This window comes from Amblyomma mixtum, chromosome 10, assembly GCF_055824585.1.
Source record: "Amblyomma mixtum isolate Tamu chromosome 10, ASM5582458v1, whole genome shotgun sequence".
NCBI lineage: Eukaryota > Metazoa > Arthropoda > Arachnida > Ixodida > Ixodidae > Amblyomma > Amblyomma mixtum.
Window position 1 is genome coordinate 55,857,432 of NC_143021.1, and position 27,560 is coordinate 55,884,991.

General features: G+C 47.2%; 1 protein-coding gene across 4 annotated transcripts in view; it reads left to right on the top strand.

Moving 5' to 3' along the window:
* Positions 1–27,560, top strand: part of Exn (Ephexin) — a 118,469-nt gene that overhangs the window by 63,380 nt on the left and 27,529 nt on the right. Inside the window, exons 7-10 of one of the 4 annotated variants that reach the window (XM_089564148.1) lie at positions 1,645–1,719; positions 12,330–12,441; positions 16,609–16,722; positions 20,350–20,392. In XM_089564148.1, the coding sequence (XP_089420274.1) occupies positions 1,645–1,719; positions 12,330–12,441; positions 16,609–16,722; positions 20,350–20,392 (344 nt within the window). Of the gene's footprint in view, positions 1–1,638; positions 1,720–12,329; positions 12,442–16,608; positions 16,723–20,349; positions 20,393–27,560 lie in introns of all 4 variants that reach the window. The other 3 variants (XM_089564149.1, XM_089564151.1, XM_089564150.1) reach the window with 3 other exon arrangements.

Genomic DNA, 27,560 nt, shown 5'->3' on the forward strand with positions numbered 1-27,560 from the left:
CGAGTGTGCTGCTTTTTTGTGTTTGCTGGTTTGTATTGATTGAAGTCGTGGCCTTGGAATAAAGGACTGGTTGCAGACTGTCCTTTGTCTCTCTTTGTGCATGGTTATCGTGCGTTCAGTGGGAAGCTTTGACTTCTCGATTCAAATTCAGTTTTTTTTTGCATTTTTTTACTAGAGTGCAAAAATGCAAGGGCAAGCAAAAAAAAGCTGCTGATTAGCAGCTTGACGAAGGCTGCTGCCCCTATATTTGACAGGTTTAAGGGTGTTAACATACAGCTCCTCGTAGAAACAGTTATAGATGCCTGGATTAAAAGCAGATCACTTATAGATATGGTGTAGACACTCTCACTGGAGAAATTCAAGCTTACTATTCATAGGCGTGCATGGGGACATATTACAAGCAATAAGATACAATTAATAGCAGTACTGGACATACATTGGTGCATATGTGAAACGCTGCAATGCTACCCAAGCACTTGGCATGTCATGATACCATAATACACACCATAAAAAACGCACCATGTTCATTACGCTGCAATCTCGCTGCAGAAAAAAATAAACAAAGTTACGTAAGACTTCACGCTATGAAATGTAAGGGAACCCATATAAAGCCACCATTAGATGCAGGACACAGAAATTATCGATACAATCGCAAGAAATTGTCAATAAGGACCGGCAGTTAATTACATTACTAGGCTAAGTTGCAAGATCTGTGCTAGAAATGGGATATTTTTTTCCAGTCTTTTCTTGAGATATTCTCTATGTCTAGATTTACATCCTCTAAATTATTTAACAGCGTTATTGTTATTCAACATTTAACGGGGGATGAGGGTCCTAAGAACTTGTTTTTTATTTGTCGACATAACTTGATGAAACTTGGCACGTAGGTATATCATAGAATGCTTATTTCAAATATGTATTTAGATGTCAAATATCTCACCTGGAAGAAAATTTATCACAAAATAACATACAAATTAGGCCATTTCTTACTGGCCTTTATAGTAATTTATCAGTTAAACGAAGATTTTTTAAGAATACGCAAGCATTCCCAAAGGTCTGCCGCACATCCTAAAGCTTTCTTTTTTTCCTTTAAACATGATATATTAGCAATTAGGCCAAGTGTGGGCTAATTACTGCCACGTCATTTTTTCTTTCCAACTTTGTTGTTTATTTATGATCAACAAAATGATTTTATAGTCATTTTGTTAGCTTTAGCATGTGCTTTGGGCCTTTGCAGATGTCTGCTTATTCTTAAAAAATCTTTCTTTAACTGATAAATTACTATAAAGGCCTGTAAGAAATGACCTAATTAGGATATTTTATTTTCCCGTATATTTCCTTCCAGTTGGGATATTTGAAATCTAAATGAATATTCGAAATCAGCATTCACTGATATACCTAGATTCTAAGTTTCTGTCCATTCTGTCCCATTCTCAATGCTCCATTCTCAATGCCATTCTCAATGTCCCATTCTCAATGCTCTCTGTCCCGTTCTCTTGTCTTGTGTGTGTGTGGTTTTGGCGCCTTTACTTTGCAATCTTTTTACATGATCGATATGCACCACTTTGCCCAAAGAGAAGTTTTGATCGAATGGTTTGGCGAAGGACAGAAGTGAATCATGGTTGCCTGTTGCCACACCTCCAGGGCAACCCCGAGGAGCGTGGTGGTGGTGACATCCGGGTGGAGATCTCCTCGCACTGCACGACTGGCCTCCCCAAGGTGGGTGCCACTCTGCACTCGCCTCGACAGGAAGGCGGGGCATCAGTAGTGGCTTGGGGCCAATGGTTTACGTGGAGTTTTTTTTTATACCTGTACTCATTTAGTTTCCCATCCTTAGCGTCGGAACTCTGTGAACGGTTGTCTTGCTCTGATGGGCATCTAGGACAGAAGCTGAGGACGGTGAGGGACAGAAGCTGCGTATTTACGCTCTGAAAGCAATATCCTCAAATTTCGTGAATGCTGTCTTGTGACAAGCTGATGTTTGGTGCCTCTACATCATTTCTGTTATTCTCACTGCTGCTGTCGCTTATGTAATCTGAAGAATGTCATGAAAAGTTACTTTCGTTTAATGTTGTCATCGCTGTTAGAAAAAACATCTGCCATTTTTCGTTACATGCCCGCATTTGCTCTTCGGAAAGGCTGTCTGGTACGCCAAAACAAAAGTGTCAAGGGATGAAATAAGAGTGTTCGGAAAGAGTGGAACTCCAGCTACCATTTATCAGAAAAATATCCAACATCCATCCGGCAATTTCTCATAGCACATGATCTTGGGATGGCTGTAACAAAGATTAAAAACCATGGGTTTTTGTTCTGGCGGGTTTGGTAATATGGGCCTGTTTCCTTCCCATGGCTGTCAGTCTGATGGCTTTGCAGGCTAGTCGGCGAAGAAATAGTAAAAGCGCATTAGCAAACAAATGTAGAAAAGAAAAGGAAAGCACCGGAGAAGCGTCAGCTAATTGAAGGCGGCCAGCCATGTCTACTGACACTATTCAAGGAAATGCTCTCTCACTTGGAAATGGTTGAAAAAAACCTTTGCAAACATTTTCCTTCAGTCAGCTCTCGTGAAGTGGTGTAGGTTGAAAGGTTGATTTCAGCCTATAATGGTCCTGTGGTAGTTCTAACATCAGTCACTGAAGCCCTGGTTCGAAAAACCAAAAGGGGCGCGTTAGGAGAAACGCGCAAGCGGGACCACGTATACTTGACCCTGTTGCAGGGTTAATTCGAGAGGCATAGGAGAGGCCTGTGCCCTGCAGTGGGCGTAGTCAAGCTGATGATGATGAAGTATTTCCATATATGTACAAGGCCACCAACTTACAGAAAAGGTCGGGAGGGCTCATGGTATACTCATTGCATTTTCTGCTCCTCTCAGGTTTGCCGAGCTTTGCGCATGCACTCCCTGTTATTGTAGCATGAAATATGGATGCTGGCAGAAGCATGCTCAAATGCAGTTGTGGCTGATGTTCCATTGACCTGCGGGAAGACTTATGGTTGGCTAAACCATCTCTGAGTGAAGAGTTGAGAAGTGCACGTTGACCTGAGCATTATAGAGCCGTACAGCAATTAAAAGAGGTAGCGAATGTATGGGCAGTGTGTCTGGGCAGGTCTCAAGGTCAGAGGTGGCACTACTGGCGCATTCATTCATTGCATATCTTGCGAAGTACGAACAAACATTGATGGACCCATAGCCAATGGCTAGTAACGGGTCCATCAACATAGGATACAAAATAAATGCACCACACGAACAAATGAAATAAGAAATACAATCCATTTCACAATAACTCATAACATGCATAGTTTCTACAAGAAATCAATATAAAGCCACTTATCATTCACAACATTTCTGAAAAAAGAACCTCTTTAAAGCAGGAGTAAAATTAGGGGCTTGTTTTATGTTTAGTGGTAAAGAATTCCAAATAAGAGCACCGTTAAATTCTGCGAGGTTTTTTTTCGCACACGTTCTGGCATGGAGGTAGATTAAAATTCTGGTTTGTGGCAGCTCTTGTGTTTAGTAACGGAATTTTAAACAAAGTGATCGGAAATGGATCATTAGTTACCATGATTCTGCGAACGATGGGACCAATTTTAAATTTGTATAATGCATTTAGTGGCAGAACATGAAGAGAATTGTACAGGTGCATGATACATTTAGATCTCCCTGAAAAGGATATAATTCTTCATGCACGTTTTTGTAGATGCAATATAGGTAAGCACTAAAGGCATTTCCCCATGACTCAATACAGTAACTGAGGTGACTTTGAATAAAGGAAAAGTATGTAATGTCCCTAACGGTACCTTTAAGGGCTAATAAATGATGATGACGATAAAGAATGCGAGGATGGGATACACGAAACATTCGCGAGCCTTAAGTAAAATAAAACATCCGTGTGCCAGCTTCGAACAGAGATGTGTAATGTGAGTTTCCCAATGCATGTCAGATTCAAAAGATACACCTAAATACTTGCAGGAGACGACTTGTTCAAGTTTTGTTCCGCGTAATGATATATTCAAGTCTTTAATATGCAGTTGTTTCTTTCTGGAATGAAAAATTGTGTACTTCGTCTTATTAAGATTTAAGGTCGGTTGATTAGATGTAAACCAAGTAAAAACATTTTCTAACTCAGCAGAGATTTTATCTTGAATTTCATGCAAATTCTCTCCAGTAAACACAAACACACAGATTGCAGGGAAATAATTTATGCAAAGTGAGAAGAATACGGGCCCAAGAACTGAACCTTGCGGCACGCCAGTTAAAACAGTTTGAGACGTAGAGGCAAATTTTTTTATTACTGTATGCTGCTGACGGTCACAGAGGCAGCTTTGAATTAAGTTCAAATTGTTAATCTTGCTCAGTGATATCTGGTGGTTAACTGTGTCAAAGGCCTTTTTTATATCGAGATACACCAAGACAGCAATTTTATTCTGGTGGAGAACTGTATTTAGCATTTGTGTAAGAACAAGAACAGCAACAGAACAGCAGAATGTGTGCCGTAACTCCAGAAATTTAAAGACTGAAAGATTTTTGAGTAAAGATGTTTATTTCACTTCAGAATAATCCTTTTATGGGTGAAAATATTTTTAAACACTGACTTTGAGCCATCCTTTTGCTACCTGTTATATGCGGTAAAGCTTGAGACATTTGACACCAACTTCAGTATCACATTGCCCATCATGCACAATGGTTTTCTTGTGACAGTGCACAGAACTGATTGGTTTTGTTGCAGAATTGCAATGTGGTCGGTCTTGTCGATTCTGAAAATGGCATCCAGGGAAGGCGGGCCGATCTTTCTGAACGCACAGAAGTGAATGCCCACTTTAGATCCTCCTACGCTGGTGGGCACCAAAACTTTTTGAAGTACTGCGCAAAAAGGCAGTGGCCTGCATGTGGGATGCTGGGCTTACATGGGCAGTGACTGCTGCACCACCGATCTGCATTAGTGGGTTAGAGGTACGATTCCTTGCTTAAGCAAACCAGGAACTATTATTAGCAAGAAACAGTTTAATTTCTAAGTTTTTTTTTTGTTTTTTTACGGGAACACTTTGAGGAAATGGTTCTCTAAAACAAACTAAACATCCTTTGAAAGAGATCGCAACTTAAGGAGATGCAACGATTCCCAGCTTCCAATGAGGTCGGAAGATGACAAAATTCAGGGGGCACTTTGGCTCTCTAAAGTGCTGCAGGGCAAAAGCGTTTCCTGGCGCAATGTGTGTTCTTTATTTGGATTTTTCATATTTTTATTTTATTGTTTATTTTGTTCCTTTCCTTATTTTTATTGGTTTTATTTTTTCTGTTCATATTTTTATTTTATTTACAAGAGCCATGCGTTCACTAGATGTGCCTTTATTCATGCTCAAACCTTGAGTCTCCGTGGCGGAGTGGTAGCGTCTCCGCTTCAAATCCCAAAGGCGCTGGTTCCATTCCCAGCCTCGACACAGTTTCTTTTTAAGTAGTGACGCCGAAACGCGGACACATCTGCCGACACGGCTGCTAACGGCAGCATGAGGCATTAAAGGCTATGGCCTTAATAGAAGGCTGCTTGCTGGCATGGCCTGCCTCATAAAAGCGTTGCAGCAAAAGCAGTGCGGAGCCACAATGTGAAGCCAACCTATTGTTGGGACTGGGAGTCCGAGCCAGGAAACGGTCGAGGCGACGGTGAGTAAAAGGACGTTTATGTACAGTATGTACAAGGGCTTTTACATGATACAAGGGTCAAGAGCACCACGGGCAGGCACACAGAAGAAGGGCGGCCCCGGCGGCGAGCGTAGCTCCGGCGTGATGGCTCTTCTGCTGCCCGTCTGCTGCTCGGGTTCAGCGCGGCTCCGCTTTTAAAGCCACCGGTGACGGTTGCGGCCGCCAGCAGTTCAAATCCTCCAATCAGGTCACAGCACTGGCCACCGTTCAAATTAGACCAATGGTCGAGAGGCGCCGGCCGGCGACGCGTCGGAGGAGCCCGCACCGACGGAGAGGAGGGAAGGAGGAAGGGTCCGTGTCGGCGCCGGCGTGGCGGGATGAGTCACGCTGCACGTCGCGACATGTCCGAGAGAGTCTGGGCCTGCTTTGAGCGACGGCGGGCGCGCAGCGCTTGTTTCCAGAGAGGCCAGCCAGCGAAATGTGGGCTCCGGCACTACAGCACCACCGCCGCCAGACAATGCGCCACGAAGACGAGCTACTTCCGCGTGGCTCGGATGCGGGGCGCGCTCGTACGCCAGGCTCCTCCAAGTTCTCGTCCGATGTTCAGCCGCTGGTAGCTCCAGGCTCCTTTCCGTGAACAGGTCCCGCTCATCAGGACAGGATCACTGCTCCGCAGCTTTGTCACCCAGGTGACTAGATCAGCTTCGCTCGGTCCTTCGGAAGAGCTTGCTTCTCAGCATCGGTCGTTGATCGTTCTGCATGTTGCCAAGAACCGACCGACAACAGGGAACACCCAACACGAGCAAGTGCCTTCTGTCACCCGTCAATACACCAGACTTAAAGGTCACAAAGCTCCGCTAGCAATAGTTCTGTCCCCTTTTCGCTCCCTCTTTAACAAGAGACACATGCGGGATACAAGAACTCCTAAGTAATTAACTCAAAGTGTCAAACATATGTCACACACGGAATAAAATAAATGCAAAATAAATTTGCTCTCTTGAGATCACTCGGCCAGGTGAACAGTCAGCTGAGGCCACAAATGAGGATATCAATTTTTCCCCGATCTGCGAGCGAGCTTAACAGCGGTTCGCGAAGAGACAAAATGTAGGTCACGAGGAGGCGAAGGCAGCCTTGCTTAGAACACACGGCTTAGTGCATCTACGCCAGCATTTAACTTGGTTAAACGACACCCGCTACCGCGAAAGCTAATGACTCAGCCTCTTTCGCTGTAGCTGCGCTTTTCTCTCTCTCTCTACTACCGTGAAAGCTAATGTCTCTGCCTCTTTCGCGGTAGACGCGCTTTTCTTCCTCTCCGTACCGGTCCTTCCAGTTTCTACGGGCGGTACAGTACGAGAATGATTTGTTTTCTCTTACTAACGACTTATCCCGTTCTTTGCACTTCGCGCGCCAGTTGCTGCGTTCAGTTGCGAGTGCGCAACGCTTCTGGTGGGACCGTTCTTTCTTTCTCTTTGTTCGTGGTGGCAAGTGAGACCTTCCACGAGTCTTGACTTTCTCACGCACCCGTTTGCCTTTCCGCTCGATGTGTGGTTCGCCTCTCCCCAGCCTTTTGATTTTGCGCCTACTAAGTGGCGTCATCTCGAACCGCGGCTTTGTGTCGCGATAACTGTGCTTGGCCGAGCGCTTAGACGGTTTATTCTTTCCAATTTTCTTGCTCCTGTCACTGCGGCCTCGTACAATCTTTCGCTCTTTGAGCCGTACTCGCGTTTTCCGTGTGCGCGCGTGCCGCTTTCTGTGGGAGCGCGGTTTCTCCCGTGACTGCAGTGGAAAGCGAGAGCCGTCATGAGAGCATGCGCCTTTTCGCGTCTCGCTCTCTCTGTGCTGGCGGCACGATTCACACTTGTCCCGCTCCTTAATTTTTCGCCTCACGGGTGGCGCTCTCTTGTATCTCGATATCCTCCCAAATAATCTTTCCCGCGCGAATAGTTGTACGATTTCTTTTTGCAGTTTATTCTACTGCCCAGATCTATGTGCCTTGACACACTGATGCGCTTCGCTTTGCGCGATAGCGACGCCTCGAACACTTCTTCAGCTCTGATTCTGACTCTAGTTTCAGGGCTGACAACGTGACTGACTTTACTGAAGTCATTTTGCCGGCGACGCTGGCGCTTCCAATGGTGGAAACCCGTTTTCGCGCGTTTGCCCTTTCTCTCTTTTCGGCGGCGCCCGTCTTTCTTCTGCCTGCCTTTCATCTTTCGGCGGCACCATTCTTTCTTTTGCCTGCCTTTCATCGTCTTTCGGTGACAGCTCTCTCTCTTGAGTTTGCCTTTCCTGTCCTTTCGACAGCAGCACTGTTTCTCTCGTTTGGCTATCACCTTGTGGCGATAGCTCACATTCCTGAACTGGCGGTGCCTTTCCTTCCGGTTGCAGCTTTTTATCGTGAGCTTTCCTTTCATTTTCTCCTGTGGAAGCACATTCTGCTTCCGTCGCCTAGGTTCCTGCTCTCTGACAACGTCGCTTTGATTGTCAGCCAATTCACCTGCGCTACCTGGCTCACGTCTATCTATGGCGCCTTTGCTAGCCTCCTCCAAACTGCGTTCTTCCTGCTCAGCATCTCTGAGTGCACAATCGTGCTCATCTCTCTCGGATTGAATGACGTCTACCGCCCCTGTGTCGTCTGGAACGTTCTGTTCTCCACTGTTGTCCAGCGCCTTAGCCTTAGTTTCTCGAGGCGCAGACGAACCAGCGTTTTCTACTGACATTAGTGCTGGCGCGCAGTTCTCGTCATGCTCCTGACGGGTTTCAGCCAATTTCGGATGAGGGTCGGCTCTGCACTCAGCCGCGGTGTTCTCGCTACTGCAGCTGCTTTCTGGAATGTCGCAAAGCTCAGAGCAGTGCGAAAGCACGTGACTCGTTTCGCATTCCTCGCCAGAGACACTAATGCACAACTCAGCGTCCGCAAACTCTACATGCGCCCGCTTCCGTTGATCGTAAGTGTCGAGTTTCTGCATTTCTGCCGAACGCGCTGCACAACACGGTGTGCCGTCCTCGTTTACTTCGCTTGCGTCGGCGCAGGCGTTTTCATTACTGTCCACTTGACGGACGTCCTCTCTGCCCTGCTCTGCAACTTCACCTGCTTCTGACTCGCTAGGAGATCCGTTTTGCGGTAACTTCACCACAATCTCACTGGGCGAGACCTCTGTAAGTGCATCGTCCGATGCTGTGACTACTTCATCCGATGGTATAGAGGCTTTCTCAGTTGGCGAATGCGGGGCAATTCCCACTGTTACAGCAGCAGTTACATCTGCCACGTACGGACTACCTTCCTCTGTGCCGCACTGGCAGTGCTGCTCCACAGCGACGCACTCTACCTCTGTGTCCCGATCTTCCGAACCTTCCGCATTTTCGAGCCATTCTAAAATGTCGGCTTTAAACTGGTAGGGAAAATCGTTAAACGATGGGGTGCTATTCTCTCGCAGGTACCTTTGGCGAAGGTCCAGCGGTGACACGTTATATTTCGCCAGTAAGAAGCTTTTCAGCTCATCGTAGTCTGCCAAGCCGTCGTCCAACAGGCGCTTGACAACGTCATACGCTTCGCTAAAAAGCAGGGCTACCAACTTCTGTGCCAAACCATTCCGCTCAACGCACTTTCTCTCGCAGACGCGCTCGAACTCCGCCAAATATTTCGCCATATCTTCGGCGATCACGAAGCGCTGCGGCCTGTCTCTCAGCTGCTGACCGTTGGTCTCATGCAGAGCGGACAATGTTCTATCTCTCTCATAAAAGATCTCGTGTGCTTCAAGCTCCAGGTCCATCAGTTTCTTAGCGCGAGCATGCCGTTTTATCTCAAGCTGCCTCCGTTTTTCTGCCTCTTCGCGCTCAAGCTGCTTCTGTTTTTCAGCCTCTTCGTGCACACGGCGTTCTGTGATCTCTTCCCAGGCCTCATTGGCTTCCTCAGCCATTACATTCTCCTTTCGCATGATCTCAAGAATCGCATGCTTTCATTTTGCGGGGCCCAAATCAATGCCCAACTCTTCACAAATTTCGATGAGTTCCTTCACTTTGAAGTTCTCCATCACTCACAATAGCCTCTTGTAGTTTGCCCTTTTCTTAGAATTTCCTTGCCGTTCGCTACTATAGCGCTACTAGTACGACACGCGCAAGTAATTCTTTCCAAAAACGCCTCGTTAACTCCCTCTGCACCAGCTTTCGTTTCAAAGCGCTCCGACTTGGCTCGAAACAGCAAAGCTCTCTCCAGTGCAACACACAGCCCTACTCTGAACTACAATCACGTGTGCTAGAGCAGTCTGGCGAATTGAGGGGAAAACATCAGGCACTCACCGCGCCGAGGTAGCTGACGCCGGTCGATCCCGCAGCTGCCATCCACTGTTGGGACTGGCAGGCCAAGCCAGGAAACGGTCGAGGCGACGGTGAGTCAAATGACTTTTATGTACAGTATGTACAAGGGCTTTTACATGATACGAGGGTCAAGAGCACCACAGGCCAACACAAAGAAGAAGGGCGGCCCCGGCGGCGAGCGTAGCTCCGGCGTGATGGCTCTTCTGCTGCCCGTTTGCTGCGCGGGTTCAGCGCGGCTCCGCTTTTAAAGCCGCCCGCTAACGGCTGCGGCAGCCAGCAGTTCAAATCCTCCAATCAGGTCACAGCACTGGCCACCGTTCAAATTAGACCAATGGTCGAGAGGCGCCGGCCGGCGACGCGTCGGAGGAGCCCGCACCGACGGAGAGGAGGGAAGGAGGAAGGGTCCGTGTCGGCGCCGGCGTGGCGGGATGAGTCACGCTGCACGTCGCGACATGTCCGAGAGAGTCTGGGCCTGCTTTGAGCGACGGCGGGCGCGCAGCGCTTGTTTCCAGAGAGGCCAGCCAGCGAAATGTGGGCTCCGGCACTACACTATCTGCGGGGTCTAAGCTCCATTTGGCCAAGCCATGGATATTATGTGCCGGTGTCTGTCCCTGCCGCGATGCATGGAGCTCTGTGTTGAGAGAAAGAAATCATGGTTCATTTCCAGTAACAGGAATTGTAACTGCACACCCTCCTTCCAGCTTGCTTGCATTGGGACTCTCTCTCCTGGACCAGTGGTAGGCAGCACGAAGGCGTGCTGTGCCGGGATCTTATAAAACTACAGGACCAGTTCAGTGTGCATGAGCGGAAGGCATGGCTGTTTGTTTGAGCTGGATGCCCTAGTGCACAGAGGGTGTAGCTGTAAAGAACCGCGTTATCAATGAGTACTGTAATCAGGCAGAACTTTTTGCTGGGCTAGTTGGTCCATTCAGACATAAGTGAAACATGACATAAGGGAACACAAGCGCTCACTTGAAAAAGGCACCGGCTCTAATCTAGGGCTTCATTGCAAAGAATGTAAATGCATGCCTCGTTTACGCGAAACTGTTGTTCTTGATAGGAGTAGGGACAGCGTAGCCAGGGAGTTGAAAGAAGCCTTCTTTATAAAAAGAAAGGGCTTGGAATATGTCAATGACGCGTCAAAATCATTTTACGGGAGTGAACTTGCCTTTTTGGAACTACATTGCTAAATTTTTATTGCTGACTACGCGTGTTTCAATCACTGAGTGTCACTGTTTCATTGTTTTATTGTTAAGGTCTGTGCACTTTTTTTAGCCACATGTTGTGACAATCAGTGAGTTTATATTTTTCCACAATTTCATTTCGTCAGTTTTTATCGGTTTTACCCTTGTTACCTGCTGTTGATGTTTTATCCATTTTTATGGCTCTTTACGCCATGTGACATTAACTGTTTATAGCCATCAAGTGTACTTTTTTTTTTCATTCTGTTTTCTTCCCTTTTGAGATTCAGTTGACTTTTAGCTTCATCACCCTGTTATGGTTTTATCGCTTTTATGGCTCTTTACACCATGTGACATTGACTGGATTTGTTTATCTTTGCCACTGCCTTTCTTTATATTGTGCGAGTTTCGCTCAACAAAATTCAGTTGTCAGTTCAGCGCTCTTTCCTGTCCCTTCTTTGTTTCGCCTTCGGGCTTCTCCTTTTGCGCTGTTTCACTTATCTCAAAGATAACTGTGCAGGCATGCGCTTTTTACTAGCCAGAGCTGCTGGGAGTGAGGTGCATCAGTTCATATTTGGAGTCAGTTTCTTTTTTTTTTCCCTGCCTGGCGAGGGTTGTAATTGAGGGGGGGGGGGGGGGGGGAGTAGGGCGAAATTGAGTTACGGAGTCTGCTTATACTCTGAAGTATAGGATACTCAAACTGAAACTGCATCGAGCAAAGCACCCGCTGCAGTGGCTCAGGGGTTAGGGCTCTCAATTACTGAGCCGAAGGTCCCGGGTTTGAACCCGGCCATGGTGGCCTCGTTTGATGGAGGCGAAACTCAAAAGGTGCCCCTGTGCTGTGCGATGTCAGGGCACGTTCAAGATCCCCAGCTGGTCGAAAATTATTCCGGAGACCTCCACTCCTCCTTCCCTTCTTCTCTCACTCCTTCCTTTATCCTTCCCTTACAGCGTGGTTCAGGTGTCCGCCGAGATGTGAGACAGATACAGCGCCATTTCCTTTCCCCAAAAACCGATTTCATTTCAAGCCAGCGTTTTAGAAACATGATGCACCTGAGACAAGTGCTTAGAGGTTTCGAATGCCAAACATTGGCATCAAATCAACTATCGAATATTTAATTTGACTGAATATTTTCAAAGTCATGGAATACTCGCACAAGGCCAGCATTTGAGCGCAGTTGTGGTGTGGACGATGGGTGCAGGAGGCACCCTCCTCGGAGAAGGCGGCGGGCGATGGCAGCCGGCGGAGGCCCCTGGCCACGTTCTACGTGAAGCTGTCGCTTGACGGGGCCAGTGCAGCACCTGGGGGCACAGGTACGTACGTGATCCGGTCTTAGGCCCCTGCTGGAAGCAATTCATCTCTTCTTGGGTTAATGACAGGCTGCTCGGAAACTTGGGTCATCGCAAACAGACTGAGGGAGCACATCTTTTGGAAAAGCCGGTGGAGCCATTGCAAAAAATCTTTCACCAAGTTGCCCTCAATGTCGCTAAAGTTTGAAGCAAACCGCAGGAGTTGCCGAAGCTGTCCTCCGCTGCAAAAAGAGCAAAATGTGTATTTTCTTTTCGGTCAAGACTGGTAAGCCAGAGCTGCTTGTCCAGGCAGTAATATCAGAAATCTGGCAGCAAGTTGTGTCAGATAATTTAACAAAACTTCTGTTTGGGCCTAGATGGTGCATACCTTATTTTGAAGTGAATTTAAGCGCACAGGAACACGCACACAAGAAGAGGAAACACACAGGACTGGCGCTAATATTTCATCGGATTTATTTGCAGTTAAGAGAGCAAAAATATATATATAAAAGAAGACATGCACAGTAAAGGAACACATCGTCAGTTCACAAAACGTGCTCAGGATACCTGTACTCTGCCTGCATAGCGCCTGTCCTGTGTGTTTCCTCTTCTTGTGTGCGTGTTCTTGTGCGCTTAAATTCACTTCAAAATTAGTGGTTGATTACCTGAAACCAAAGGGCCTTGGATACTCTGGGCCCTGTAGTGCGTATGTAGAAAGTCTGTTTTATTCTCTGCAGCTTGAGCACTTGACGGTGCGTGTAAAAACTTGCACAACAGAAAACAGTAATGAAGCAGTCTCGGTTGAGCGAGTAAAACACGAAGTCTGCCAAAGTTATTCGATGTTGACAGCAGTTTCAATCCTTCTGTGCCTCGCTGCACTTGACAAAGTGCACATACACGCCACGGAAACGAACGATTCCGCAACACCTGCATTACGGCCAACGCAGCTTGGCGACTAGATAAGCCCCTATCATGTGGCATCATCTGTCCGCGTTCCAAAGAACTGCAAGGAGCAGCGAACAAGATCTGGTTACACTGCCGGGAGTGTCAGCACCTGAATATATTCACACACTGTGGGTGAGGGCAAATGGGGAGGTGCATTAATGGCCAGGTCTGTGAGCACAAATCATCCCTAAAAATGTGCTACTGTGGTCGCTCATGGCCTTGCACTGCAGTGCCCGCCATTAAGGTTTAAGTAAACAGGCGTTGTGTTTAGGCATCAGGATAAGCTTACCAGAGAGTTCACCACATTGCAGAAAGGGGGGTGTACCAGCCACGCATTGACCATGCTGGCAGAAAAGGAGGCTGCTCCTGCATGTAGGGGCTGCTTCCACTAATGTTGTTCTGTGGGAGTGCAGTGTGTGTGTGGGCTTTTTTGTGTGCTACCCTGATTCTTGCATGCGTATACCTATGTGTGTGTGTGTATTTGTGAAATGGCCACTGAAGCACAGTGCTGTGTGTGGTGTCTGCATTTTTTTGCGCTGTCGTGAATTCATTCTAGCTTGCCCTCCTCTCTGCTCTTATGCTGTCAGTGTGTCCCAGCATGCACTGGTCGGCTGGGCCTCAAGCTGAAGGCTGCAGCTGCTCAGTCTCGCTATATACAGGCCGTCCTCTTTCCCTGATGACCCGGGGCTGTGTGAAGGCAAGAGGCGTGCAAACTGGCTTCTGTCCGGTAGATGCTCTGTCGCATTGCACAGCCATTGTGCTTTCTAGACATATGGAGATTGGCTGAGAGCTTTTACCACGTGTCTCTGTTCTCTTGGCTAACCACTGGCTGAGGCTCTTGTGTTCACCATCCGTCGTGTCTGCTAGAGGAGGGACACTGCTGTGCACTTTGGAGCCATGCCATTAGAATACATTCCGCTTAGCCAACCAGGATATTAACCCTCTGGCGATTTCACGTTGAGTACATCCTTTTAACTGTTACGATTCTGAGCATGCCAGGGTCGATTTGAAGTGGAAAACTGAAATTACCATGCATAACCCTCTAGCAGCAGAACTGTGCCCTCATGCCATTGAGGACGAAACAGGGCGCCCAAGCCCAGCTCGCAACTCGTGCTGGTGCCACGCACTTGACTGTTCTTGCCAGCTGAAGGGAGGAGAGGCACAGTGGTCGAATAAACATCGCCACTGTCTTCCTTGCCTCGTCATGACCTTTGATGAACCAGTGCAAAAGTACAATCGACAAATAGAAGAAGGACGATGTGGATTGTCATGTCGAGCCCTGTACAAAACGTGCGAACTCTGGTGTGCCAGTCTTCATCGGAACTCCGGCTTGCTGCGCCTCGACATAGTTGGCGATTCAGGTCGTACTTCTGTGGCCTATGGGCGCTCTCTGCTTCGCAGATGCAGTTTAGTTTTCGTTTTTGCAGTGTGCGGTCGACTGCGTGAGTGTTTGGTGCACTTGATGGTGTCGACGTGGCACCGGTTTCACAAGGTCAAGATTAGTAACAGCGGCAAAAAACGAATGCACAGGACAGCTCCACTGACCTGAAAGAGGCCATTATGACTGCATTTGCATGGGGTGCAAATAAGAGTCAGAGAGCAAAGAAACTTCAAGCACGCTGTCTCAATCTTTGGCAATAGTCGATCACAATGAGAAACAAACAAGAATGAAGCTGGAATCATGTGCTGTTGAAGCAATCGAAGGAACCCGTATCAAATTATCAAGCCTCCCATCTGGCACACTCATTGTCCACAAAACACCGGTGTCATGTGGTGAAGTGATGTGGCAAGCATGCTCATGTGTCGTGCGGGAAAGCAAACCGAAATGGGTATTCGCTTTGGAATCGCCATCTCATGCCCTCTTTCACTGCGGTCGGCACCGCCTCAATGCTGAGGTCCCATTCTGTCCTCTCCGGCATTATTTCTCCAAGACTCGTTTTTGAGGCACTGCGGAAAAAAAAAATTGCTTTGTCCTTGTGCCCAGCTGTGCTGCTGCCTGTCTTTTGCCAATTCCTAAGACCTGCAGTGAAGTCTGAGACCTACAGACTTTGTGGCAGTCTGGTCTACCTCAATGATTGCATCAAGTACATGGTCACGTGACCGCACGTTGATGGCCTTCATTCTGAATATATCATGAAGGGCTCCGTGGCCTGTTTCACAGGCTGTGACTGGAACAAAAATATTCGGCACAGTCGTTGCTGCAGTGCAGTTTTCGTTCGGTGCTTTCACGTGTAATGTGTACCCAGTGAATTTGGTTGGAATGACCCACAGGGTTGCTTGATGTTTGCATAGGCAAACTGCTGTAGTAGCGCAACACGGAATGTGCTGATTTTGTTATAATCAGCATACTTTTGGAAGCAATGTTAGTGTGTTTTGATTAGAATAAACAGTTTTGCTTCTACTGCAGCAATTCCATGTGACTGTATGTGACACGATGTCATGGCGCTCCGCATCGGTCAGTTGCAGAACGAGTACACATGGAGCACACCAATGCTGTGTTTGCATTCTATCCAGATAGAAACCAATCTCAAGCTGCCTCGGCTAGATCGATGCTGTCTCTCCTGTTGGAAATCACAGCGTCAGCGGGCGAATTCGCAGCATGTGAAACTGGCTCTAAAAAATGGAAAAACATTTGTGCATTGCTTAAGCTGGCATATTCAGTTGGTGCGCAATATTTGGTCGTGCTGGTGCGCTCAGTGCGCGTGTTGAAGGCTCCCTCAACACAGATTGGCAGCACACTTTAGACCATTTATGTTGTCCTCAACCGAAAGGAAACTCATTGACATATGACAGGTGTGGCTAAGGTCGTCGACGGCTGTAACACATCATCATCATCAGCCTGACTACGCCCACTGCAGGGCAAAGGCCTCTCTCATGTCTCTCCCATTAGCCCTGTCCTTTGCCAGCTGCGGCCACCTTATCCCCGCACACTTCTTAATCTCATCTGTCCTCCTAATTTTCTTCCGTCCCCTGCTACGTTTGCCTTCTCTTGGAATCCACTCCGTTACCCCTAAGGGCCAGTGGTTATCTTGCCTTCGCGTTACATGCCCTGCCCAAGCCCCTTTCTTCCTCTTGATTTCAACTACATGTGTAATGATGCATTTCCTGCACCTTCCCTCTTCCTCTTGACTCGGACTTGACGTACGTCCAGTGGGCCTTAGCTTTGCTTTTTATGAGGCGTGAGTTGTGGCCAAGGTTCCTCCCTGAGTGCGTGAGCAGCCCTCAGTGCGAGTGTGGCACCTGCAGGGCCTCGGCAGCAGCGGCAGCGGCGACGGCGCCTGCACCGCACGTCGGCTGTGCCCAGGCGCCCCCAGTCACCCCCACCACTGCCACCGGTGGCGACGTCCACCCGGCCCCCAGGTGCGTAGCCTGTGGCTCACTCACCTGCAGCACCAAGGGTGCCTGCGCAGACACTGTCAAGAGAGAGCCCTGTGTGGCTGACTGCCATGGTCTCTGACGTGTTGCCCCATAGCGCCTTCTTGAGAGGACATAGTGGTAGCGCTAAAAAACAGGGACGAGAGGGTAGACGAAGACAACACAGGCGCTAGACATCAACTGACTTTATTATCGGAAAGAACCACGAATTTATAGGTGACAATCGAGCAAAAAAAATCAACAGTCGAATCACGTGCATGACGGCACTTCCCAATACAGGAACTTCAAATCTTTAGTGCACAGATAAACATAAAGATTTGAAGTTCCTGTATCGGGAAGTGCCATCGCGCATGCGATTCAATTGTTGATTTTTTTTGTTGCTCCTGATTTTCACCCATCAATTTGTAGTTCTTTTCGAGAATAAAGTCAGTTGATGCCTAGCACCGGTGTTTGCTCATAGTGCTTCCAAATTCTTTGGGGCGGCCAGGAGAGGCTACCATTACTGTAATAGCAAGCTGCTCGCTTTTTTGCATGAAGTTGTGGAGGCACAGGAGGCACCAGCAGGAGAAAGTATGGCTGCCAGAAGTGATTCACATCTTGTGGCCATGTTGTGCCGTGGGCCTGCAATTATTTGACGTTGCCTGCGTTGTGCTGTGTGTCAAGGTGTGAGCCTGGAGCATGGGAGGCCTGTCTGTATGTGCGCTCTTTGTTCTGGTAGAAGTCCATGTGTTTTCCCCTCTCTTCGCTCTTGTTGTGCACTGCCTGCTGTCCTCTGTGGGGTGCACAGCAGGTACGTATTTGCTACGGGTGTGCAAACATCAACTTGTTGGTCGCGAAGTGAAAACGGATAAGCTCTGGTTGCAGACTGATTTGGAGTAGCTTGAGATATGAATGCAGGTTGTGAGGTTGCATGAATAAATTAACAACAAACTATTCCTCAAACGCAATAAACTTTATTTTGTTTAATCTAATCAACATAAGTGTGCTCAGAGAAAAAAGTTATTGCTTGCATTTTTGCTTAAAGGGATACTGGCGCAAAATCTTAAAATTGAGCAAAAACACTGAAAATAGATTCTCAGAATATCATTACACCGAAATCTAGTCGTCACTGCGCATATTTTCCAGCGGATGGTTTTATTTTCGATGTTTCACAAGCGCGCGCCAAGCCCGCCTGGCCAGCGCAACGCGAAGAGCGTGATGTCATGGCACCCCCCTTGCATTTGCGGCGCCAAATATGGCGGCGCCCTTCGATGCATGAAGCCTCGTTTCGGACTGGATTCGTCGTTGTAACTGCCTGCTTCAGCGCGTTCAGTGGCCATAAATGGGCCACTGGTCTTTCGCTTCGTCTCCTGTCGCTGATAAGAAAACATATGAGTAATAAATTTGCCTTATTTTTTATTTGATTGCCGATTCTGCCCCGTTTAGGCTTGAGGGGCGTCAGTTAGTTGACAACAATGGTTCCCCTCCTAACCACCAGATGGCACCACTAGTCTAAACATCGTCGCACCTCTGTTTTAAAAGTGAGAATGTTAGAAATGGCGTAAAGTCCGGAAAAAATAGCTGCATTTAGCGTACGTAAGCGTGCATACGGTTATGGTATGTAGACAGCATCAATTAACATCTTGATATATTTGTGTACACCGTGAGCAGACAACAGACAGACGACGAGCGGACAACGCATAACTAAAAACTGGAAAACCCGGGAGCAGCGATGGCAATCGTGCTCCTGCGGGAACGGTGGGCGTGTGAGTGTTATGATGTCTAGTCCCAGCTTCCACAGGCGGCCGCCAGGTGCAACGATATGGCAATAAATCGCGAAAACAAACGTGTTATCCTCCTTTTTTCGCTAAAATGCTTGTCGGATTTATCAATTTTAGCAGTCAAGCTCTTGTTTACATGTAGAAGAGCAGCTCCAAAAGTTTGGTTCAGTATCCCTTTAATGCAAAATGAACCAACTTGCCCAAAACAAGAGTACTCAATGTTGTGGCCAGACATCTGATGGAGTGTCATCAGAGTGGAGGGGCACACGACACAGTGCACAAAACACAGTGCACAAGAAATTAGCTCACTCATAACTTGAGCCACAGTGTGGCTAGCACCATCCCGTACGCAGCCACTCATGAGCACAAGGCGCTGGCTGTGAAGTCGCAGCGTTCTTAACAAGCCCTCGCTTATCGGTTTGGTTCTGCAATGCTGCCACAAAGTGGATGTTCACATGACAGATCTGAGATCACAGGCGAATCTGTGATGTCATGTCAACTCGGAGGAGCGTCCGTATGGTGAAAACAGCACATCCCAAACCAGCCTCCTTTTTCCTAAAGCCTGTGGATATGAGTTGGTCGCACTGAATCCGTGACGTCGCGCCAAGTGATGCATGGTTCGGTTCATGTGTGAATCCACTTAAACGAAACTACGCCACAAGAAACGGCACACTGTCTGGGGTAAACCTCGCGTTTCGCCAGCAGTGCCGCTTGCCCCTCTGGTAATTGATCGCTCACATAGCTCCTCCAACTGGGAGGTATCTGCATCCTTGCAAAGCCATAACCACTGAGCCACTGTGGCAGCAAATTTTGAATATTTGCCCACTCTTAGTATTTACATTTGTGAGGAAAAGCCATGGATCAGTAAAACGAAAACCTTGGTGGGTTGTATATGGTTTGTCATTGCACTGTGAAGTTTGCACCTTATGATGTAGTCGTGAGCCATGCATCTACTTGCTAACTACACTGGGCACAAAGGTAGGCTTGGGCTGGTGTATTGGGCTGCACAGCCCCATTTTGCTTGGTGTTAGTGGATAGCTTTGACTGTTTCGGGGTATCGGAACGATTTGCTTTTTTTTGCTATTCCTGTCCCAGGTGGGCCATGAAGGCTATTTCTTTATTTATTATTTACATGGTACTGCAGACCTTTTTGGTCCAGGCAGGGAGGGCAAAAGCAAATTACAAGAAATGGTTACAGTGCATTGAACAAATAGCAGCTTACATACAGTCAGGGACAAAAGTCTCTGGACCACATGTTCCTCAAACGAAGCTTATAGCTCTACTATCAGACAGCGGCTGGAGACCACACTTGGGGAGATGAAAGAACAAAAATTTAACTTTTACCTCCACAAGTGTGGTCTCCAGTGGCCGACTAATAGCAGAGCTATCGGCTTCGTTAGAGGAACACGTGGTCCGGAGACTTTTGTCCCCGACTGTACATACACACGTGTTTAAAATTCATGCATGTAGATATAAAAACACTCAGAGATGCACGTTTCATAAGGGCATTTTCAGTGGTTAAAAGACATTGGTAATGGCCTCTTTGAAGTTACCACACGTAAAAACCTCTTCAGGTAGTGAGTTCCAATCACTGATTAGATGCTGGTTAGGCCTAGCAAGGTGTACGTGTGTGCATGAAAGGGGCAGTACTGCAGATTGGGCGAGTTGGTTAACATACATCTTGCAAAATTTTAGCGCGAAAAACACGGACAGAAAAAGTAGACGACACGAGCGCTGTCGTCTACTCGTGTCGTCTACTGTTTCTGTCCGTGTTTTTCGCGCTAAAATTTTGCAAAAAGGGCCAGTGTGCGTTGCAAGTGTGGATGTGTGGTGATGACGTGGTGCCTTGCAGGCTCTTCCCCCCCACCAGAGACCCCCTGTCCTCCTGAGCCCAGGTGCGTGTTGCCAGAGTACACCTCCCCTCGTGCATGCAATGATTTCCCCGGGAGAGGAGCACGCAGCTGTCCACTGGAAAGAGGCCCCTTGTCGTGCAGTGGAGATTCTTTCCCACTGCCGTGCTGCACGGCCACGTTCAATGGCAGAGATGTGCAGCTCACGCTGTGGCTGGCCCATGCATCGCAATGCCTCTTTCGGCGTGCAGAAAAAAAAGCACTCTCCTTACTGTCTTGACATCAACAGCACGGTTGGAACACGGACGAGAAAGACTGACACAAACACAGCCAATGTATGAACTGCACACCTGCCTTTGAAAGAACGACTGTTCTACGCAAGTGCCACGACACCACTACGAGGGTGATAGTAGAAGCTCAAGCAATATCAAGATTCTCAGATAAATGTGTCAGCAAGCCATCCGTACACCTTAGCAAAAAAGAGCTGATCTTTCTAAGCACCCATGACCGTGCCAATAACTGGAGGGAAGGTTACGTACCGACGAGATGACTATGCCACGGGAAGTGAGTTGTTTTCCTGTGTTGTCACGGGACTGGGCCTATATAAGCCAGTTCAAGGCAACAAACCATGTTGTCAGTCAGCGCCTGTGTTTGTGTCAGTCTTTCTAGTCCGTGTTCCGACCGCGCTGTTGTTGTCAAGATGTGTAACCAACAAGCCAGCCACAAGCAAGTTCTCCTGACTGCTCTGCCTATGTGGTCCAGTGACAGAGTGGATTGCACATCTTTGAAAAAGACGGCAACAGCTGGAGTTGCATGCTCTTCAAGGGCTGACCAGCATTGGTGAGCAGTCGGACCAGCACACGGACCACTGGATCAGTCACTGTGCTGGTGGGACAGTGATCAAACCCAGCTATGCAGCCACTCGTTGATGGGGCACAGTGGTTGAAGCTGTCTGCTGAAGTTTTGCTGCATGTCAGAATTTATGCAAATCTAATAACCCGTTATTAAAGATGCAGTCAAGAGGAATCTGAACTCATCTTTTTGCCGCGGGAACTCAATCTACGCGTTCCCAGCATTCTTAGAAACTTCAGTTTATTGCCCTGTGTGGCCAATTTCCCTAATTAAATCGGATTAACATCTGGCTCCCGCCTTTGTTTTTTTAATTCTCCACGTACGGTAGGCGGAGTCGACCAACGCGTGGAGTGCCTTCAGCCAGCTCCGTGGAGGCTTTGCTTTCGCTTTATTTTGTTTTTTAGGTTTCCGTGAATAATTAGTTTCATTCGCAGATAATATAGCCGCAAAATAAGCCCGCATAAATAAAAATACGCGCGGGCTATTTGCTGCTATGGATTACTGAGTATTACTCCGCCGATGGCAGAGTGGCAAGCCTCCTCGGAGCTCGCTGAAAGGCACTCCATGCGTTGGTCAGCTCCGCCCACCGTACGGGGAGAATTAAAAAGAAAGGTAGGAGCCAGATGTTAATCCGATTTAATTAGGGAAATCGGCCACACAGGGCAATAAGTCGAAGTTTCTAAGAATGCTCGGAACGTGCAGAGTGAGTTCCCATGGCAAAAAAGACGAGTTCAGATTCCGCTTCACTGCGCCTTTAAAGAAGAAAGTGAAGCAGCATCTAGGTTGCCTGCTGTGGTGTCTACAGTGAGTGTCTAATATTGCTCTTCCGATTTTCCTGCCACAACTCCAGTTGGAACCGGTTTCGTCTCCCCTTGTATGCATGAGTATGCCCCTTGTATGCCTTCTAGAATGTTCGAGTTCCTTCTATTAGACTCACATGTGGGGTTATACTTATTTGACCCACTAATCCACATTACAATGTAATCCACTTATAACGATGCCAGATATAAGTGATATTTTCTTTCGTTCAAATTTAAGCAGTTCTAACTTTTAGGACGAATACACAGAGGACATGACAGGACGGGCGCTGACTCCAACTATGTTTATTGAACACGTTTTTCGTAGAACATACAAGAAAAGACGACCGTGAGCGCATGCGCACCTGCGACAGACCACAAAAAGAAAAGGCCAAGATGACAAACATGACAAACCGTGAGCGCATGCGCAGGTGCGCATGCGCTCACGGTCGTCTTTTCTTGTATGTTCTACGAAAAACGTGTTCAATAAACATAGTTGGAGTCAGCGCCAGTCCTGTCATGACCTCTGTGCATTCGTCCTAAAAGGTAGCGCTGCTTAAATTTGAACGAAAAAAAATGCATAACCAACTAGCCCCGCAACGTGTTTTACTAAATATAGTGATATATCGCTTATAACAATCAAATTCACTAGATTAATCAATTCTTCCATTGCCCCTATGTAAAAATATACCATATATTGTGATAAAATTATTGGGAAATTATGGATACAACGATAGCATTCTGGCGGCACAGAAAGTGTCTACCACCAAAATTTGTCTGGAGGTTTGATGGAAAATAAAATACAGTGTATTCCACTTAACGATACCAGATATAACCATGCATCGCTTATAACGATCAAATTCTTAAGATTTATCACGTATTGGCCCTATGTCAAAATAAGCCGTATATAACGATACAATCATCGGCGAAATAACGGATACAGCGTTAGGATTCTGATCACCCATAAAATATTTGCCATCAATACTTGCCAGAAAGTTTGAGAAAAAATAAAATACTTCGAAGTGAACGACGTAAAAACTGCGCAAACGGACGAGCGTGCCAAGTCCGTGAGGGAGTGTTGCCTGGGGACTTGGAAACGAAGCGCTATCGTGGTCACAATCGCTGGAGGGAGAAGCTTGCTTGGCCATCGCGGAGCAACGCCGTTTTGCACAAACGTAGTTTCCGCCCATTTGTGCGTTTGTGAAGTGGGTAAAAATGACACTAAGTGTAATTAAGGCGACATATCTTTTTTTTCCGCTCTGTTGGCAGCGTACACCCTGCCAGCACGCCAAGGTGCTGTGCACTGATGACATTGTGGTGTGTTTACCTGTTAAAGGGAGGGGGTGGAGGTGGATGGCTGGGCAAACTTGGCGGAGCACCAAAACACTGTGTGCTGTAGGCATGGGGCAATACCTACATGCATAGGGGTCTTCATGCTAGGGGGAATATTTCTATGCGTTCTTTTTGCTTTTTTTTTTGCCGGTCCACGTGTAACGATAATCGGTTATATAATGATTGGATTTTCATTTTTTTTATTTCAATCTTGTTACAAGTGGGTTGCACTGTAATCCATTTTGTAAGGTGGACAAACCTCCAATTTTTGGAGGTTCTCAGACTTTCAGACCTGCTAGGGCCAAAGCATTGGCCTGCAGTATGGTTAAATAATAATAATAATAAACCGCAGGGAGTCTTTGCACCAATACTTGTGCAGTGGTGCAGGAGTTAAGGGTGTGCCCCACTGCGTGTGGCTGTCGCAAACATAGCCACTGGTGGGCTTGTGAGTCCCAGGTTGCTCTGCCTTCTCACAGCCAATCATTTAACTGCTACAGTGGGCAGGGCGTGAGGACGTTGCAAGGTCATGTGAACTCTCTCGACCAATCAGGGAGTTTTGTGATGGAGGAGCCGGGGGTTTTTTTGCATTAAAAAGGAACGGATGGCTTCAAAATTCCTCTGAAAATATTTATACTCTCTGTATTCACCTAATTCCCAAACTGAGGTGGAAGGGTGTCCCCCAAACAGTAGGTGCCAGTGAGCAGTTAATGAAGACAGAGGCATCCACTCGATTCACAGCTGTTCACACCGCAGTGCACAACAGGAGTGCAGGGCGCCCGTGTACGCTCACAAGCTGCAAACCGGGAGCAGTGGGAGATGTCCCACTGTTATGCCACAGTTTTGATTTCAGTTCTGTGCCATGGTGTGAGCTGGAAAAGTGCTTCTTATTTCATTTTTCTTATGGGCTAAACACAGAGGGTATTGTGCAGAAGATGGTGAGGCTGTAGAGGACAGTGTAATGTGGAGAGCAGAGCTCTGAAGGGGGGACGAGGGTCTTAAAAATAACTTTTTTATTTATAGCTAGAATCTCATGACGTTTTGCACACAGATGCGTTTGTCTCTTCTGATTCAAAATATGTAGTCATAATTGAGCTGGTGGTCTTAAATCTTACAAAGTCTAGAATGTAGTTAGGTAATTTCTTACGCAGCTTTAATGAACTTTCTCACTGCATTTTGTGGCTTTTACTTACGTGAATTGACAGCCAGAGAGTTCCCATAGCCAATGACATTCTTCGTTTTTCTCCAAAGGCATGTCATCCTGACATACTTTGTCGAGAGTAAGAGGTCGCAGTATTTGGCACTGCAACTGCTAATTGTAAATTGCTATTTATACGTGGCCTAAACAAAAAAGTAAGAATGTCATTGGGTCTGGGAATTTGCTGGCTATCAGTTCATGCAGTTAAAAGCAACAAAATGCAGTGATAAAGTTCATTAAAACTGCGTAAGAAATTACCAAATTACACTCTGGAATTCAAGATAACTTTTGGTCTAAGACCACCAGCTCAATTATGACTACATTTTTGGAATCAGAAGAGAAAAACACATCTGTGTGCAAAATTTCATGAGTTTCGAGCCATAAATAAAAAGGTCAGTTTTAAGACCCTCGTTCCCCGTTAAAGGGGGCTAGTTGGTCGTACATCTTAGCATATGGGTACGTTAACTATATCACAGAAGGGCCAACTATATTTAGCACACCCCTACGCTATAAGATGGAGAGTGAGCAAGCATGGAGGAAGTCTGAAAGCAGCAGTGAGGGTATGGGGTGGTTGCAGGAAGAGACAAAGGCGGTGATGCCATGAGCAGTTTTGACCCGGCAGAGTGCCCGAGGAATTCTTTGTGCATCCTCCCCACCCCGGCTGCTGTGTCCACTTTAGGACAGAGGCCTCTCCCATATATCCCTCCCATTAAACCCACTCAGCTTAAGTTAAGGACTACGCAGCGAGCTGGGGAAAGGAAAATGATAGGTGTAACATTAAGAGAGAGAACAAAGGCGGGTTAATGACATCCTAGTTGAAATCAAGAGGAAGAAATAGGCTTGGGCCGGGCATAAAACGTAAAGGCCGGATAACCGCTGGTCCTTAAGGGTAACGGACTGGATTCCAAGAGAAGGCAAGCGCAGCTGGGGGCGGGAGAAAGTTAGGTGGGCGGATGAGATTGAGAAGTTTGCGGGGATAGGGTGGCTGCAACTGGCAAAGGACAGGGTTAATAGGAGAGACATGGGAGAGGCCCTGCAGTGGGCGTAGTCAGGCTAATGGTGATGATGATGATGAACCCCGTCCTGCACCAGCTGACTCTCTCTAGACAGTCCCGTTTTCCTTCTCTTATCAGTTTTTCACATTGCATGCCTTGTTAGTGACCGTTTCCACTTCTTGTTTTCAGACTGGATATCACACACATCTGTTCCCCAGCCCACTCTTCTGTCTTCCTGTATCCCAAAAATGCCCTGCTATTTTCCTTTCCATAGCTCTCTGCATTGTCTGCAATTTAATTTGAACCCTCTTTGTTAGCCTCCACATTTCTGCCCCATAGGTGAGTACCGGTAAGATACAGCTGCAGTATGCTTTTCTCCTGAGGGATATTGGTAAACTGCCATCCATGATCTGAGAGAACCTGCCATACGCGCTCCACCCCATTTTCTTATTCTTGTAGTCATTTCCCTCGCATGGTTCAGGTCTGTGCTCTCTGTTTCCCCTAGGTAAATGCGTTCCCTCACTATATCCAGTGCCTCACTGTTTTTAGGTGTAGTTTCTGAGAGGGGGGCTTGTTCTATGAGCTTCTAATTTTATTAATTTATTTATTCATTAATTTATCGGGTACTGTAGGACAGAATATGGCCAAAGCAGGAGTGGGATGCACCAAAAGACCTGGGTTACACGTGTTAATACTTTGCTCTAACTATGTGCCTTTGGCCTCTAATGGGCTGAATGTGGTCAGTCAGCAAGCCATGGGGGTGGTGAGCATTGGTACCAACCACACGGCGGGAAGGCTGGTTCTTGGTACATGTCTCCCAGACCATTGTGCAACAAGTCAGCAGGTTTCATACGGTAGTGGCAAAGGCAGAGCATGTTTGGGAGATGCTTATTCAGTCAGTGGAAGAATGTTCAGCTCTCCAATTCTTAGTAATATCATGGCAGCATTGACCAGACGGTTGTTTATTGTCCCATCACAGTGGTGAAACGGATGAGATTACGAGCATGCAACACAGCTTGTTGCCAGTTGCAACTTCAGTTGCCAGTTGTTGGTAATGGATATCGACAGGAAGCTTACCATGTCACAGTGATTGGATGAGTCTAGGCGGGGGCTGGTGAGTGGTAAAATGTGGGTTCTAAAATCTCATGGCTACGGGGAATGCCATAGTGGAGGGCTCCGGATTAATTTACACCACCTGGGGTTTAGAAGAACTTCTATTTGGGCTAGATGGTTCATTGTACTCGAGAAAGGAAAAAACAGTAGCGCCGAAAAACACACACACAGGTGAAGAACGACGTAGGACAAGCGCTCACTTCATCTGACTTTAATCTCTGAAAAGCGAGCAAATATACAGAAACCTAGGCATGCGCAGAAAGAAACCTCATTTGTAATCAACAGAACCGTTCAAGATATGAAATCTCAGCTTTAAAAAGGTTCAAAGATGTATCGCTGACACAACTTTTTCCTCTTCTTCTTATGTGGTACACCTCCAAAACCTCCCGTGCCTTACTATCACCGCTCCTGCCCAGAATCTTTATCCCATCAAGTCGTGGTTCACACTTTTTACAGTACTCACAATTTTCCCCCGCCGTATGTTCTGCCGTTCGGTGACACACCTTGCACTTTGCGCACTGTTTGGGTGGATGCGCACCTCCTACTTTGAGCGAGTGCTTGTGCTTCGCTGCACGGTCATTGATGCACCTGCCTGTTTGGCCCACATAGGCTTTCCCGCAGGTCAGTGGCATCTAATAGACTACACCGGTGCAGCGCTTCACAAAGTGCTTCCCATGTTTTTTACTGCATCCGTTCCTCTTCCCATCGATCGCTACGCGTGCACAGATCTGTGCAAGCTTTCGTGGAGCTGAAAAGACGACAGGCACGCCATGTCTGTTTGCCACCTTTTTTTACGTTGTGGGCAAACCTGTGCACAAACGGAACAACTTCCTGTTTCCCATCTTGCTTCCTTCGCTCTGATGGCCGCTTAAACATGGCGCCCTTGACTTAAAGTAGGAAGGCTTCAGCAACACCTGTGATCACTGAGC